Source organism: Recurvomyces mirabilis (genome assembly GCF_035927965.1).
Source record: "Recurvomyces mirabilis strain CCFEE 5264 chromosome Unknown scaffold_18, whole genome shotgun sequence".
Lineage (NCBI taxonomy): Eukaryota > Fungi > Ascomycota > Dothideomycetes > Mycosphaerellales > Teratosphaeriaceae > Recurvomyces > Recurvomyces mirabilis.
The window spans coordinates 279,506-294,086 of NW_027041952.1; the positions used below are offsets into that span (position 1 = coordinate 279,506).

A 14,581-nucleotide genomic window follows, 5' to 3' on the forward strand; every position below is an offset into this window, starting at 1 on the left:
TCTTGTATGGTATCTATACCATATGCGTTCCAGGAGGTCCTGACACTTGTCAGCTGTAGCCATATGTGCTTGGCATGAGATTCATCGCAGGCCAGCACAAGCTACAGGACTAATCGTGGTATATATGCCATGTTCAGAATGTCTTTCAATCCATTCTCGGGAGACTGCAGACACGTCCACTACAGCAAGACTGACCAAAGACTACTATCAACAACACCCAGGGCCACCATACCGTTCCGAAGGAAGGGGCCTCATCATACCTACCACAACAGCCAGCTTAGAACGAGATGTCGAGGCGTACACAGACAACAATGATGAGTATGCACCACTGCTTACTCGATCTGGCCGTGGGGTTTCACGAGACTTACATCTCTGGTCCCTGGGCCTGGCACTTGCCGTATACTTGGCATGCTTTTGCGTGACTGTGCGCATGATTGTGCTCATAACATGATGCCGCGGAGCGTTCCTGGATTTAGACTGTGATCTGCATGGACTGGGGCAGAACTCGACCCTCCATGCTCGAGGCAATGATGACGGATCAGCTGTGGTCCTTCAGGCTCAGGCACGAGGCCGCGAACTGTCCACGAAGATGCTGGAGCCGTTGGAGGTGGCTGATGATATCAAGCCAAGCACGTGGAACACCTATGCTATGATGGATGAGTATGGCTGGGCTATCCGCAATCCAGTCACAGGTCAAAGGCAGCACGACTGGGCACTAGCGGACCTTGACTCCGTGGGTGGGGCTATGGAAGCACTTGTTGCCAACAAGGGCACAGAATCCGCGCAACCAAAACCGATCGTGCAGGTCCCGTGGTTTCAGGGCTCAAATAGTCATCGCAATAAAGACCTGAGCGAATTTAGAGTTGGAGAGCATACATGTCAGAAGACTGGAGCGGAGTACCAGATGATGTATGGTCCGGCGTACGGTCTGATTCGTGCCGAGGGCATTTACTCTCCAACCTTCATGGCCAGGAAGATCGGCATCTCAAAAGACAAAGTAGCTCCCTCGCCACACTGGTCCGAAGTTGCATGGCTCACCTACAGTACCCTATGCAAAGAGCAAGGCCTGGACTCGCAGCATGTGAGACATATCTTATTCACCGAGATGCAAGATCTGGAGCCGAGATCCACCGGTGCGTTACTCCGTAACCTCAAGGTCAGAAGTCGGGACGAGAGTTGGCCAGTGGACTTCTCTGTAGCAGCAGAACTCAAGCCAGGCTCGATGGTCTTCAATGTCGTGCTCGGATCGTCCAGTGGAGTGGATGTGGCATGTTTTCTGTTAGAGCATAAGAAAGGACTTGGGCAGACTAGACACCTGGCGTCAATTAAGATCTGGCAACCGGGACGGACTTCGGAGCCGTGTGTGGTGTTTACCATTAGTGATCTTCCAGAAGCGACTGTTCATTAGCGACTTGGTCTTTGGTAACAGTTTCTTCGTTGAGACTGAGACCCAGCAATCAGCTCTTTGAAGGTCAGAAGGATATTCGAGGGTCAGGATTTGCGAGTAACATATGAGATAGGCGAGCTTGACAAGAGCATGAAATCAATGTATATCTGTACCAGTAGCGTTCTCACCGGAGTCGCCCGCTTACAGCGGTGTGCGCATGGCTCCACCGCCAGTATTTTCGGCGCTGTTGCAAGGTAGAAGTGAGTCTTTGCGCTGTTGATGTTATTGAGTCGCAGGATGTGAGTTGACGAGGTGTCGTCGGGGATCCCATTTCATCACCGCTCGGCTGACTCATGACCCCTCCAAACATCCCACTTGACATAAACAGCCACAAAAAGTTCGGGTCTGCCATTGAGATAGCAGTACAGCATGTCTGAGAACGCACAGCCTAACGAGAGGGTCATTCCACTCACGAAACCTCCTGCAGAGGGTGCAGCAGAAGGTGAGGGAGAGAAGGGACCCTCTAAGAGTGCATTGAAGAAAGCAGCAAAGGACAAGGAAAAGGCAGAGAAAGCAGCGAAACGAAAAGCAGCAGAAGATGCTCAGAAGAAGGAGCAAGAAGCCAACGATGTTTCGAAGAATGACTATGGCGATCTCGACGTCGATGGAGCATGGCCTGAAGACTTTCCCGGCGAAGACAAAGTGCCATATGTCGAGCTGGGCGACCTGGAAGAGTACTTCAAGGACACGAGCAAGATGGATGCACCTGGAGGACCACATATCACGTTTCGAGCACGTGTAGAGAACGCTCGAAGTCAGTCCGCTAAGCTAGCGTTCCTCGTATTCAAGAAGGGCACAGCAACGATACAGGCAGTCGTTGCAGCCAGCGAGGAGCTCAGCAGGCAAATGGTTAAGTTCGCCTCGAGCATACCCGCCGAAAGTTATGTTCTGGTACATGCGCTTGTCAAGCAACCAAAGGAGGCTGTGAAGAGCACAACCATTCAGAATCTGGAAGTACATGTCAAGAAGCTCTACATCGAGGGCAAGGCAAAGGCACAACTACCCATGCAGGTAGCCGATGCTGAGCGAGCTATCCCCGTGGAAGGCGAGGAGGAGACGTCAGAGGAGGGTAGGCCAATCGTGACACTCAACACTCGTCTTAACAATCGCGTCATCGACCTTCGGGCAAAACACAACCAGGCAATATTCAAGATCAAGTACAATATCAAAAAGCTCTTCATGGAATTCCTCGACGCCCGCGACTTCATCGGTATCGACACTCCACGCCTCCTTGGCTCAGCATCAGAAGGTGGCGCGAACGTGTTCGAGGTTAAGTACTTCGACCGCCAAGCCTTCCTCGCCCAATCACCACAACTCTACAAACAAATGCTCGTAGCCGCCGGCCTCGAACGAGTCTTTGAAAGTGGACCCGTCTTCCGCGCAGAGAACAGCAATACCGCTCGCCATCTGACAGAGTTCACTGGTCTTGATCTCGAGATGGCGTTCAGCCACGACTACCATGAGGTTGTCTCCCTACTAGAAGAACTCATGCTTCACATCTTCAACGGCCTCCGCCAAAATTGCAAACGCGAAACCGATCTCGTCCGCTCAATTTACCACGTCGAGGACTTCAAGCTCCCCGAAGCCGGCAAAGTCCCCCGACTGAAGTTCCCAGAAGGCATCAAGATGCTCCGTGATGCCGGGGAGGAGATTGGGGACTTCGACGATCTCTCCACACCACAGGAGAAACGCCTCGGCGCCTTGGTTCTGGAGAAATACGGCTCAGACTTCTACGTCCTGGACCAGTACCCCCTGGCTATCCGACCCTTTTACACCATGCCCACAACCCAAACCCGCGCCTCCTACGACCCCGCCAACCCTAACGCAGGCTACAGTAATTCCTACGATTTCTTCATGCGCGGACAGGAAATCATGTCCGGCGCTCAGAGAATCCACGAAGCGGAGTTCTTGGCTAAGAGGATGCGGGAGCATGATGCTAAGGTTGACCCCGAGAGCGCCGGGTTGAAGGATTATGTGGCTGCTTTCGAGGCTGGGGCGCCGAAGCATGCTGGAGGTGGGATTGGGTTGGAGAGGATTGTTATGTTGTGGTTGGGCTTGCCGAATGTGAGGTTGGCTAGTTTGTTTCCTAGGGATCCGGGACGATTGACTCCTTAGGTAGAAGCGATGAGGAAGCTGTGTTGTACTGGGCAAGTCTGGCGCATGTAGATGGTCTGCGCCACTGTATACAGCTGCTCGGATCATACAGCAACGTCGATTGACAAGTCACACGCCCTGAAGATTTACCTATCCTCTTTATTCCAGGATCCGCGATCACGCAGAGTTATTCGAAGGCGATCGAGCCGCAGTGTCACGTGGATGTATATCAGCTATAACCGGCAGGAAGAGATCTTCTCCCATCTCCAACCTCGAAGTATGAAGATGAGATCGGAAGAGTGCGAAGGCCGTCTATAACCGATCACGGTATCTACCTTCACCATGATTTTCTGACATCCCTGGACATTCGGACTCGATGGCTTCACGAGCTCAATGCCCAAAACCCCGTTCAGAAGCCTTAATGGCTGCAAGCTCACGGCTCATGAAACATGCGTGCGGAGTGAGGTGTGTAAGTATTGACGCTTTTGCTGTAGCGTTCGTCGACTTTCAACTCCACTACCAGAGTATGTGACTTCGAGTTGATTATTGATCGAAAGACAGGAACTACTCATGCTCTCTTCATTCCCGCTATCCCCATGTTAAACCCCCCAAAGGTTTCGCATGCACAAGGACGCACACGACAGACCTGGTTTCCACCAGTAGAGTTCCGTCTGGCTCGCGAATGAGAGATCCGATTTCTCAGCATAATCTGCTTATCGGACACCGGCCCTCATCAAGCTGCAAGGTGATCAATCTTACAGGCATCAACGGCCACATGGTCAACGCCTCAAGACGGCACCCCGCATGTCCTCCACGTATGCTTGAAGGAGCCGTCATCTCTATGCATGCTTCCCCGCATTGTGGTAGGCTGTCGCACTGCTACTTTTACAGCGACCTGGGAAGAGATCCTAGGATCGCCTGTGCGCAGCTGCAAGTAGGCCCACGATTGCATGTTCGCGTGAGTCGAGAAGCTTTCGGCTTTTGAGCGAAGGTGTTTTACCGTGCGCGGGAGCCTGCAGGAGGCTTGTAGCTTCGTGGCTCTTCGATCGGAAGCATATGAGAGATTGTGTGCTGAGATAGTGGCCTACCCTCTAATAAACACTTGCGATCCTCGGCTGATCGGTCGGCATGCATGCTTGGAGCACGGTATAAGCAGTCTTGACTCCTCTTGTGTTCCTGTTGCGCTGCTTGTTTCTCATCTCACCACCCTTCCGCATCACCTCTCTGAACACTGCGTTTGCAATGGCGACCACTGATCCAGTAGTCCCGAAAGAGCTACCGCCTGTCGATGAGAAAGGGATGGACTCCGGGAGGCTCGAGTTTGCTGCCAAAGGGGTCGACACGGACGACTCATCGGACGAGCAACTCCACACCGTTGATCATGGCTTCGATGCCAGTAATGTGATCATTTCTCTCCCTACAGAGGAGGAGCAGAGGATCCTGCGCAAGATTGACTACCGACTCGTCCCTGTGCTATCGATACTATACCTCGTTGCGTTTGTGGATCGATCGAATATCGGTGGGTGATGAGCTGAAGCAGGGCATGAAGTAGAGTAGTCGATAATTGCTGACGATGAACCAGGCAATGCCAAAATCGCTGGTCTGGCGGCAGATCTGAAATTGACTGGTCTCCAATACAACACTGCTGTAACGCTGTTTTTCGTCAGCTACGGATTCTTCGAAGTTCCGTCCAATATCGTGCTCAAGCTTATGCGACCGAGTCGATGGATCGCGATCCTGATGTGAGCTTGTTGCGGAGCCATCTAGTAGTCGAAGCCGGCTGATTGAAGTTTTCGCAGGTTCTGCTGGGGCCTTGTCATGACCCTCATGTGTCTGGTAAAAAACAAGGAAGGATTGTATGCTGCCAGGTTCTTCTTGGGTATTGCTGAGGTGAGTTCCAGTTGCCCAAACCGGAGTCCGAAATTTGGTCACTGACAGAAGTGCAGTCCGGCTTCTTCCCAGCAGCTACTTTTCTGTAAGCGGAGCCGCTGAAAGTAGAGTTGCAAGTGCTTGACAAAGCTGACGCATTCCTGCACAGTCTCACGCTCTGGTACCGCCGCTATGAAGTCCAGAAACGATTGGCAGTTTTCTACACAGCTGCCTCGCTTTCAGGTGCATTCTCGGGATTACTCGCCTACGGCATTGGCTTCATGAAAGGTATTGCGGGCCTGGATGGGTGGAACTGGATCTTCCTACTCGAAGGGCTCGTCCCTGTCGCGCTCTCCCTTGTGATCTGGAAACTTCTCCCAGACAGCCCTGAGACAGCATCCTTCTTGACCAAGCATGAGAAAGAGTTTGTGATCAATCGTCTTGCACTTGAGACGGGCTCGGGACATGGCAGAGTCACGAACGAGGACAAGATCAGTCTAAAGCAGATTTTCGCCGCCTTCAAGGAGCCAAGGATCTATGGCGGATGGGTGATGTTCTGGGCAAATACCATCGGTACCTATGGTTTTACAGCCACGGTACCGTCAGTCATTGAAGAGTTGGGATACACGGCTGCTATTGCTCAGCTGCTGACCATCCCGATATATGTTGCGGCCATGATTATGGTACTCATCTTCGCTTTCTGGTCTGAGAAGGTCCAGCAGAGGTCACCATTCATCATGGCCGGATTTTCCATCGCGGTGTTCGGATTCATTGCCCAGCTGGCCATCCCGCACAACAAATTGCCCGGCCTAACATATGGTTTCCTGTTTCCAGTGGCAATGGGCATGTACTGTCCGTTCATCATGATCGTGGCCTGGACGGGTGAGCACGAAGCAGAATCGCAGACTTATTTTGATCCTCGCTGACATCGCTGCAAAGGCAACAATCTCGCACCGTCCTCGAAGCGTGCTGTGGGCATGGCCTTGCTGATATCCGTAGGCAACTTTGGCGGTATCTGTGGCTCAAGTAGGTTCTCTGCCTCCGACTAACATAGAGTTGCAAGCATGCTGATCATGCCCTTCGCACCCTACAGACATCTTCATCGCTAGACAGAAACCGAGGTATCCTGCTGGTTTCGGTACAGGACTTGGCATATGTGTCTGTGCGATCATCATGGGTGAGAATTACTCTCTGACATGGTTCGAACTATGCTGATACAGATTTCGCCTAGCCTACGTTTTGCGTGTCAATTGCCAGCGCGAGAACGAGCGACGTCGTAAGATGATCGAAGAGGAAGGCGAGGATGCTATCAGGGCCAGATATGGTGATCAGCAGCTCCTCGAAATGGGCGACAAGAGCCCGTTCTTCATCTACACCCTGTAGAACGAATCGGCCAGAGGGTTTAGTGCTGGTGAGTGTGGATTGGCATATGAATTGTTCGGATTCTGCCATCGATGCTATACGCGTGTATACACTGCAGGCGGCCCGTATAGCATACATGCCTATTGAACAGCTGGTCTCGAAGTGGTGGTGGGCGGCAGACGCGCTCTTCATCTGTCCGTTAGCTTGTCGAAGCTCTGATAAAGCTCATGTGTGCATGCTTTGTCGCATCACTAGCTGCATGACGTGCAGCTCATCGGTAGTGCTGTAGTGATCTGCCTCGTGCCACTTGCTAGCTGTGGCAGTGGCCTAATTCGATAAGAATCCGTATAACCTGGCAGGCGAGCGCGGTGATTTTGTGAACACGATCAAATGCATTCCGTCTCATCCCACGCTCAACCAGATGCGTCACTTTCCGACTTCTGGGGAAAAGTGGGACTGAGTTGGGACAAAGCAACACTCACGAATCTGCAAATAGGTCAGCCATGCCCAGAACAAGGGCCGTTGCCTGCAGGATGCTTGGTGTCGGTCTGTCGCCTGGTATCATCTGATCGCCCATACCGCCATAACATGATCACCGCGGCTTATTGGTAGGCAAATATTCGACTTGTGCTTACCGCTATCTGTCCACGCGCCTAGTCATCCAGCTGCGGACCCGCAAGGCGCATGTGATCTGGACTTTTGCATATGATCTGGCTCATGCTCAGCCCATAGCCCTTTACTGGAGGTTCTTTGATGAGCAAGAGATGTATACTGTCTAAGCTGGATTGATTGTAGCGTCTGGTCTTGGTCAACGATCATATCATTATAGAGCATAAATTACACCTCGAAGATGGCGTCCGGTCCTGCCACGGACGGTGAAGTCTTACGAGACAAGCCTGAGACTGGTCACCATGTTGACGCTGATACTAGCAAGACGAAGAAGAAGGTCAACTGGATGGGGGTGCTCGGCAACAGGAATGGCAAGAGTGGTCATCCTAGCAATAGGACATCCATGTCGGACTTCTCGGGAGAAGTACAGAAGAAGCCAGCAAGATGGACAATGGGCATGCTGAATGACTCGGAAACCGAAGAGGTGCCTGGCTCGATTTTGCTGCTCTCCAAAGTGTCAGAGTACAATGAGCCTTTGGGTCTGCGAAATGCACCAGCGCGGACGTCTGCTTCTTCGCTGCCTTCTCCATACCCACCAAGTATCACGAGTTCGATCAGAAGACGTCGGCGTATCATTCCCGAGAAGAAGCGAACAGCAGATGGGAACATCGTGCTAGAACCACAACCAGACGACAGTGCCAATGATCCGCTGAATTGGGCTGTTTGGCGGCGTGATCTGGCTTTGCTCTCCCTCGGGTTCTATTGTATGGTCGGAGGTGGTATGACGCCCATCCTTGCTGCTGGTTTCAAGAGTGTGGCTCGTGACTACGACATCACCGTGCCTCAGGTCGCTCTGACCACCGGATTGTACATGATGGGTCTAGGCATTGGATCTGTCATACTATCGCCTACTGCCATCCTGTTCGGCAAGCGACCAGTCTATCTTGCAGCGGCAATCTGCTTCATCCTTACCTCGATCTGGTGTGCGCTATCGCCAGACTTTCCAAGCCTGATTGTGGCACGTATTTTCATGGGCATAGCAGTCTCGTCTGTAGAGTGCTTGCCTTCCGCCACGGTGGCAGAGATCTATTTCCTACACGAAAAGGCCTACAGATTAGGCATCTACACATTATTGTTACTAGGAGGCAAGAATTTGGTACCGCTGGTTAGCGCAGCGATCATACAAAGTCTTGGCTGGCGCTGGACCTTTTGGATCGTGGCTATGGTAGTGGGATTCGCATCGTGCTTGCTCTTTTTCTTCGTCCCAGAGACATTCTGGGACAGAGCTCCGCTACCTCACAAGCAGTCAAAGCGGAAGCACAGCCTGCCAGACCTGTTTCACGTCCACTCATGGAACCTCAGCCCTGGTGTTCGCAGGAAGAGTGGAACGGTCCAAGCCGAGCAAGATGAGATCACGCCAGTCACTCCACAGAAACATGCTCATTTCCAGACGGATGATGATGCAACTTCCGAGAAAGATGAGAAGGCCATCATGAACGAGAACGACCATGTTGGCGACAACGAGAAGGCTGTGCTCGCCGATGACGATACTGCAGCTGCTGCACAACCTGCGAATCTGTCCCAGACTGCAACGACCGACTATTTCAGTCACGCTCAAGCTCCACTAACAGATCTCGAAGCTCAATCTCCGTCATCACCACATGAACTCGCTCGCCGCCAATCTATCGAAAGCAGCCTGCACGGCCCTCCACAAAACGCATACGTAGAACGCTATGGCCCTGCCCCAGCCAAGACCTATCTGCAGCAACTCAAGCCTTGGTCGGGCCGCCTGTCACCTGATAATTGGTTCAAGGTTGCTCTACGCCCCTTCATCCTCTTCGCCTACCCCGCCATCCTCTGGAGTACACTTGTCTACTCTCTCTCCATTGGCTGGTTGATTGTACTTTCGGAGAGCGTGGCTACGATCTATGAGAACCAGGCTTCGTATAATTTCTCCGCATTACAGACTGGACTGGTATACATTTCGCCTTTTGTCGGCGGTGTGCTGGGAACAGCTGTGGCTGGCAAAGTATCTGACATCATTGTTCGAGCCATGTCGAGACGTAATGGCGGCATCTACGAGCCTGAGTACAGACTTGTCATGGCCATACCTATCCTGATCTTCACTTCCATCGGTCTAATGGGGTATGGCTGGTCAGCGCAGGAACGCGATGCTTGGATTGTCCCGACGATATTCTTTGGCTTCATTTCTTTTGGATGCTCGTTGGGTAGTACGACGGCCATCACCTTCGCTGTCGACTCTTACCGACAGTATGCTGGCGAGGCACTGGTCACGCTCAATTTCAGTAAGAACGTTCTTCACGGCTTGGTCTTCAGTCTGTTCTTCAACAAGTGGTTGGATGCGGAAGGCAGCAAAGACGTCTTCATTGCTATAGGATGCATACAGGTGGCCTGTCTCTTGACTACAATACGTACGTGGACCACATCGCCTCCAGGCTAAATCTTGTACTGACGTATCGCAGCAATGTACATCTACGGCAAACGAGCTCGCATGTGGACGTGGCGCAGGAAGCTCATGGAGAAGTTCTGAGTTGAGATAATGACCGATTTTTGGCTAGCGTGGAGTCTTGGATACTGGTGAAGATACCCGATTGTGTTTGCTAAATGCGTGATGCGAGACAGTAGTAATGATACGAAGCTGATGAGTTTCAGTCCTCTTTGCACATTCTCGTGAGAAATCCGTTGTCATCACAACTTCGCACATGAAGTTAACGCTACAGGTGAATGGTGATTTGATAAGCAAGCACGCGGACAGCAGATATTTCTGGGTCCGAGCTTGTCCTCCCTTTATTAAATTTCCGCTCCCAGCAAACGAAGCATTCCGACTTGACCCAGCACACCATTCCACAATTGCTGGCGTCTCGATCCTACAATAACCAACATATATAACACAAGGATCATGGCTTTGAGCATGGACTTCTGGTCGAGCCTAGCGGCCGAAGTGGTCGACATTCTATCACCGGACACAATCAACAGCCCCAGCTCTCCCACCCCGACTTCTTCCACACCTCTGTCCACTCCATCAGGCACCGCCAGCGCACCTTTCCCGTTGCTCGATCTGCCCGCGGAACTTCGCACTCGCATATATACCCACGCACTTCGCCACGAGGAGAATGCCGGCGTTATCGCGCCACCATATAGTGTTCTGGGCAAACCACCAACACATCAGTCCGTGAATGGCGAATGGTGCGAGGTAAAGCTCCTCAAAGGACTGCAAACTCAGTCCCGCTAAGGAAGCACAACTACTGCGGGTTGCTGCCGAGCGAGCATTGGTGAATGCGACTTGTTTGGACGCGCGGATCTCGAACAAAGTCGACTTTCCGAAGCTGGTTTTGGGTATATCTGCCAAAGAACTACGCAAGGCATGGGCCACGTTGGAGAAGAGTACCGATATGTGCTTATACCGCAACGGTAACGGCGCTATGCGGCTTTTTGATGGACATGTCTGCACCTTGAAGTGCCTTATTCAACCGAATTTGACCAAGGTCAGCAAAGCCGTTCGCCAGGAGACTCTACCGATCTTTTACTCCTGCAACCGCTTCGAGATCAGAGGTCTTGGTGGCACACGTATCGAGGGACATGATGTGTACTGGGCTTCTGATGCCGGTGACTATGCGAGGCGCTGGTGGCGCAGCCTGGCCGATAACAATCTTCGCAGCATCAAGCACTTGTACCTGAGCACGTCCGAAGCAGATTAGATTGAGCTACGTAACACCGAGTGTGATGGTGTGGCGGTCGCTGTCTGCGTACAGACAAAAGAGGGGGCTCTGCAGATCATGATGGCTGCGGCTAGAGTGGAAATCGCTATTCGCGGAGCACCGCACAATTGCAACGAGGACAACGAGGATGCTAGTAGCGACCCGCAACAAACCAACCCGACCAGAGATATGGATCTTAATGGCCGGTCGAACGCCTTCGAACCGTGGCAAACCGTCTCTGCCACCGAGCCAACTACATCCCCGTACTTCAGCCCTATCATCCGCGAGGGTTACAAGCGCATCGCTAAGGCTTTTACATCGGGCCATGCGTGCGTGCAAACGATCGAGGAGGCTGTGAATGGTATCCGCAAGTTGGAGCATGCCATGGGCAAGCCTGAGAGAGAATTGGCTCTTGTGACGGAGTGGGCTCAGGAGGATTCGAGGCAGGAGGAGGAGATTGTTTCTGTAAGGACTCATCCGTTTTGGTAGGAGAGTCTAGGTGTGAAAAAAAAGTCCGTGTTGGGCAAGGGTAGTCGGGTACTAGGCCATGGGTGAGAAGGTTTTCAGATACAGCTTAATCAGGAGGCTTGTAGCCAATTTCAGGCTGCTGCCCTGGCCGTGCGAGTTGCGGAATGCGGTTGGTGAAGTTCTGTAACAGAATGTTGTAATTACTGTAGTGTGGACTGTGGGCCAGAAGTCTGCTGCTACAAGGCGCACAAAACATTTCCTATTCACGTCGCATATGTCCCTTGCACGTGCCACCATTCCCTACAGTATTCACCAGATTTGTGCGACCCTCCGGACACATGTCACAGCCTTGGATCACATATCTTCATGTTACCACTGCGCATCATGCTTCCATGGTTTCTTCGCAGTACCTCTTCATAAACCATGGAGCGCTGTACTGTCCCAGGAACTTCAAGTCAGAAGTCAGGAACAAGGACAAAGCAGCAATGGCAACCACCACGCCCACACCCACTCTCTTCGGAGCGGACACCATGAAGCTGATGAAAGCCATGACAAGCACGACCCTCAGCACTACAGTAGAGGACGCCACGATCCCTGCTCCTCATGCCTCCCCCATGTTGTCCCTACCACACGAGCTACGCCTCAAAATCTACGCCCTCGCTCTCCGTCACTCAGAAACCGGCATCGTAGCCCCAAACCCAACTTCAGAAGACGCACCCCACCACATCGCCCTCCTCTCCAGCTCCAAATTCTGGCAACCCGGCTATCTGATCCGCGCGCACTCCAGCCTCGAAGACCCCCTTCTACCCTGGCAAATTCCCGACTACATCTCCCAGAATGGGCCGAGCAGGCGCAACCCTGGAGTCCGTCTAGGATTGAAGATCGGCAAGATAAATAATACCTCCCCCACCGACCACTTCCTCCACTGTTTCTCCGCCCTTGATCCCGTGACAGGAGAGGAAATGGCGGGGGTGCAGATGGTGGTGGGACACATTTGTACTTATCGCTGTCTTCTTCAACCTGCTTTGACGCAAGTGAATCGACAGTTGCGCGCTGAGAGTTTGCCGGTTTTCTACGGAGTGAATGACTTCCATCATGCCATGTTCCAGCACACTCTGCCGCCCAACGATCGCAAGAGCCCCTCGACCTCGGACTCGGCCTCGAACTTTGACTCGGACGTCTGGCACAAACAGGTGGGAGGGATGCCGGTAGTGAGATTCACGAATTGGTGGCGCGGTATAGGCGACACGAATCTCCGGCTCATCAGGTCTTTCAGCCTCGCCACGTCTTTCAGAGACGGACAGAGTCGGAGGTCGATGCGGGTGCGACAATCCCTGCTGCGAGGCGAGGAGGAGGAGGAGGAGGAGGAGGAGGAGGAGGAGGAGGGGGAAGGGACGAATTGGACGATCGTGGAGGTGGTTATGGGGAAGACGGAATATAGACTCGATTGCGCCGGGTGGTCGATTGATGGAATGGCGACCACACCTCCAGCACCGGCGGCCTCGATAGCAGAAGCAGCAAAAGAGACGGCGGCAGAGCGAGAGAGCCGCGATGATGTCTTCGAAGTCGCCAGAGGTTTGTTCCAAGGCCGCTTGTGCGCCATGACGATCGAACAGGCGGTGGAAAGTTTGGAGGAAGAGGAAGGGCTGAATGCCGAGTGGAAGAGAGTGTTTGCTCAGTAGGAGGAGTCCTCTCCGGCGCATGGGTGGACTTGCGTACCTGATGGCATTTACGGAGAGTAGAGCGTCGATACGTGTAGGAGTTTCTGGCGCCGTGCTCTCACAAAGAGGCGGCAGGTAGATCTGTGAATGCATTTAAATGACCCTTTTCCATTGGCTGGTTTCAATGACATTGCACCAAAGACACATTTCATAAATCTTTCTAAGTCTTGAAGCTCTCATGTTGCCCACGCAGCTCTAATCTCCACCCCATCCCCCTCCTCAACCTTTCCCCGATCCCACTCCCTGCCCTCGCCCAACTTCGCCCACCGCACATCCTCAACCCCCTTCTCCCTCCCCTTCCCACCATCTCCCGCGCTCCGACTCGCCTGCGCCCTCTCAACTTCCTCCTCCGTGAAACCCGCAGCCCTTAACCTTGCGGCGCCTTGAGTCCGCCACTTCATCCTGTCTCGCAGAGCCTCGAGAGCCATGTCCCAGTCATCGCCTTCGGCCTCGAGGTCGTCAGGATCACTGAGGTCAGTTTTGGGGTCGTATGTCGATGAGAAGCGGGAGTCGATTGTTGAGGGTTTGAAGGCTCCGCGGCCTCGTGGGAGATTCTTGGTTGGGGGAGCTGGGCCGAGGAAGGGTTCTGGTGGATCAAGATCGGAGATTGATTCTTCTTGTTGGTGGCGAGAACGATGTGGCGCGGGCTCAGGGGAATGTTTCTGATGTCTTGACTTGGACGGTCGAGGTGATGATGATCGTTGCCTGCCGTCTTCTGAACTGGACCGCCGCCGTCGCTTCTTGCGGTCATCTGGTGAACTACTTCGATCATCGCGTCGGCTTCGCTTGTCATAATTCCTTACTCGACTCGAGTCCGTCTTTCGTTGAGGCGACTTCGCCCGCTGGCGTGCCCTCGAGCCATCTCTCTCGTCTCGACCACTTCTCCTTTCTGAACGCTTGCCTTCCCTCCTCGACCCATCCACCCCCAGCCCACCGAAAGCGCTCGCCCACCGTCCCTCCCTTTCACCCGTCCTGGCTTTCTTCTTCGGCCTCTCTCCACCACCATCCTTCCTACCTTGCTCCTCCCTCTTCAGATCCCTCAACCTCGCGCGACTCTCTGCCTCCTCCTTAGCCTTCAACGCAGCATTATGACTGTCCACCTCCCTCACCAGATTTCCAAGGAACCTTGTATTCGGCTTCGGAGCATCCTTTGCTCGTCTTCTCACATTACCTCCCCCACTAAGCAGAGGGTATTGGTTCTTATTAGCTTCAGCGTCGCGTTTGAGGAGGGAGATGATGTAGTCGTCGTTGTCGTCTAGCGCTTCTCCAAGAGGCATTGTTATCCAAGAAGT

General features: G+C 53.0%; 7 protein-coding genes across 7 annotated transcripts; 6 read left to right on the forward strand and 1 right to left on the reverse strand.

The window, feature by feature from the left end:
* Window positions 1–589: 589 nt before the first annotated feature.
* On the forward strand, window positions 590–1,515 carry LTS14_006888 (uncharacterized protein; the record flags this gene model as incomplete). Its single annotated transcript, XM_064839581.1, has 2 exons — window positions 590–1,361; window positions 1,430–1,515. 2 exons carry the CDS (start codon window positions 590–592, stop codon window positions 1,513–1,515), a joined length of 858 nt encoding a protein of 285 aa, XP_064692824.1.
* A 301-nt stretch (window positions 1,516–1,816) lies between these two features.
* Window positions 1,817–3,562, forward strand: LTS14_006889 (uncharacterized protein; the record flags this gene model as incomplete). The annotated part of the gene is made up of 1 exon (XM_064839582.1): window positions 1,817–3,562. The coding sequence occupies one exon, from the start codon at window positions 1,817–1,819 to the stop codon at window positions 3,560–3,562; it is 1,746 nt and encodes a 581-aa protein (XP_064692825.1).
* Window positions 3,563–4,783: 1,221 nt separating this feature from the next.
* On the forward strand, window positions 4,784–6,793 carry LTS14_006890 (uncharacterized protein; the record flags this gene model as incomplete). The annotated part of the gene is made up of 8 exons (XM_064839583.1): window positions 4,784–5,060; window positions 5,124–5,283; window positions 5,341–5,431; window positions 5,488–5,516; window positions 5,580–6,292; window positions 6,350–6,436; window positions 6,504–6,587; window positions 6,642–6,793. 8 exons carry the CDS (start codon window positions 4,784–4,786, stop codon window positions 6,791–6,793), a joined length of 1,593 nt encoding a protein of 530 aa, XP_064692826.1.
* An 829-nt stretch (window positions 6,794–7,622) lies between these two features.
* On the forward strand, window positions 7,623–9,932 carry LTS14_006891 (uncharacterized protein; the record flags this gene model as incomplete). Its single annotated transcript, XM_064839584.1, has 2 exons — window positions 7,623–9,813; window positions 9,865–9,932. 2 exons carry the CDS (start codon window positions 7,623–7,625, stop codon window positions 9,930–9,932), a joined length of 2,259 nt encoding a protein of 752 aa, XP_064692827.1.
* A 369-nt stretch (window positions 9,933–10,301) lies between these two features.
* LTS14_006892 (uncharacterized protein) lies at window positions 10,302–11,100 on the forward strand (the record flags this gene model as incomplete). Its single annotated transcript, XM_064839585.1, has 2 exons — window positions 10,302–10,570; window positions 10,626–11,100. The coding sequence occupies 2 exons, from the start codon at window positions 10,302–10,304 to the stop codon at window positions 11,098–11,100; spliced, it is 744 nt and encodes a 247-aa protein (XP_064692828.1).
* An 81-nt stretch (window positions 11,101–11,181) lies between these two features.
* On the forward strand, window positions 11,182–13,250 carry LTS14_006893 (uncharacterized protein; the record flags this gene model as incomplete). Its single annotated transcript, XM_064839586.1, has 2 exons — window positions 11,182–11,565; window positions 11,916–13,250. The coding sequence occupies 2 exons, from the start codon at window positions 11,182–11,184 to the stop codon at window positions 13,248–13,250; spliced, it is 1,719 nt and encodes a 572-aa protein (XP_064692829.1).
* Window positions 13,251–13,465: 215 nt separating this feature from the next.
* LTS14_006894 (uncharacterized protein) lies at window positions 13,466–14,566 on the reverse strand (the record flags this gene model as incomplete). The annotated part of the gene is made up of 1 exon (XM_064839587.1): window positions 13,466–14,566. One exon carries the CDS (start codon window positions 14,564–14,566, stop codon window positions 13,466–13,468), a length of 1,101 nt encoding a protein of 366 aa, XP_064692830.1.
* Window positions 14,567–14,581: the final 15 nt, after the last annotated feature.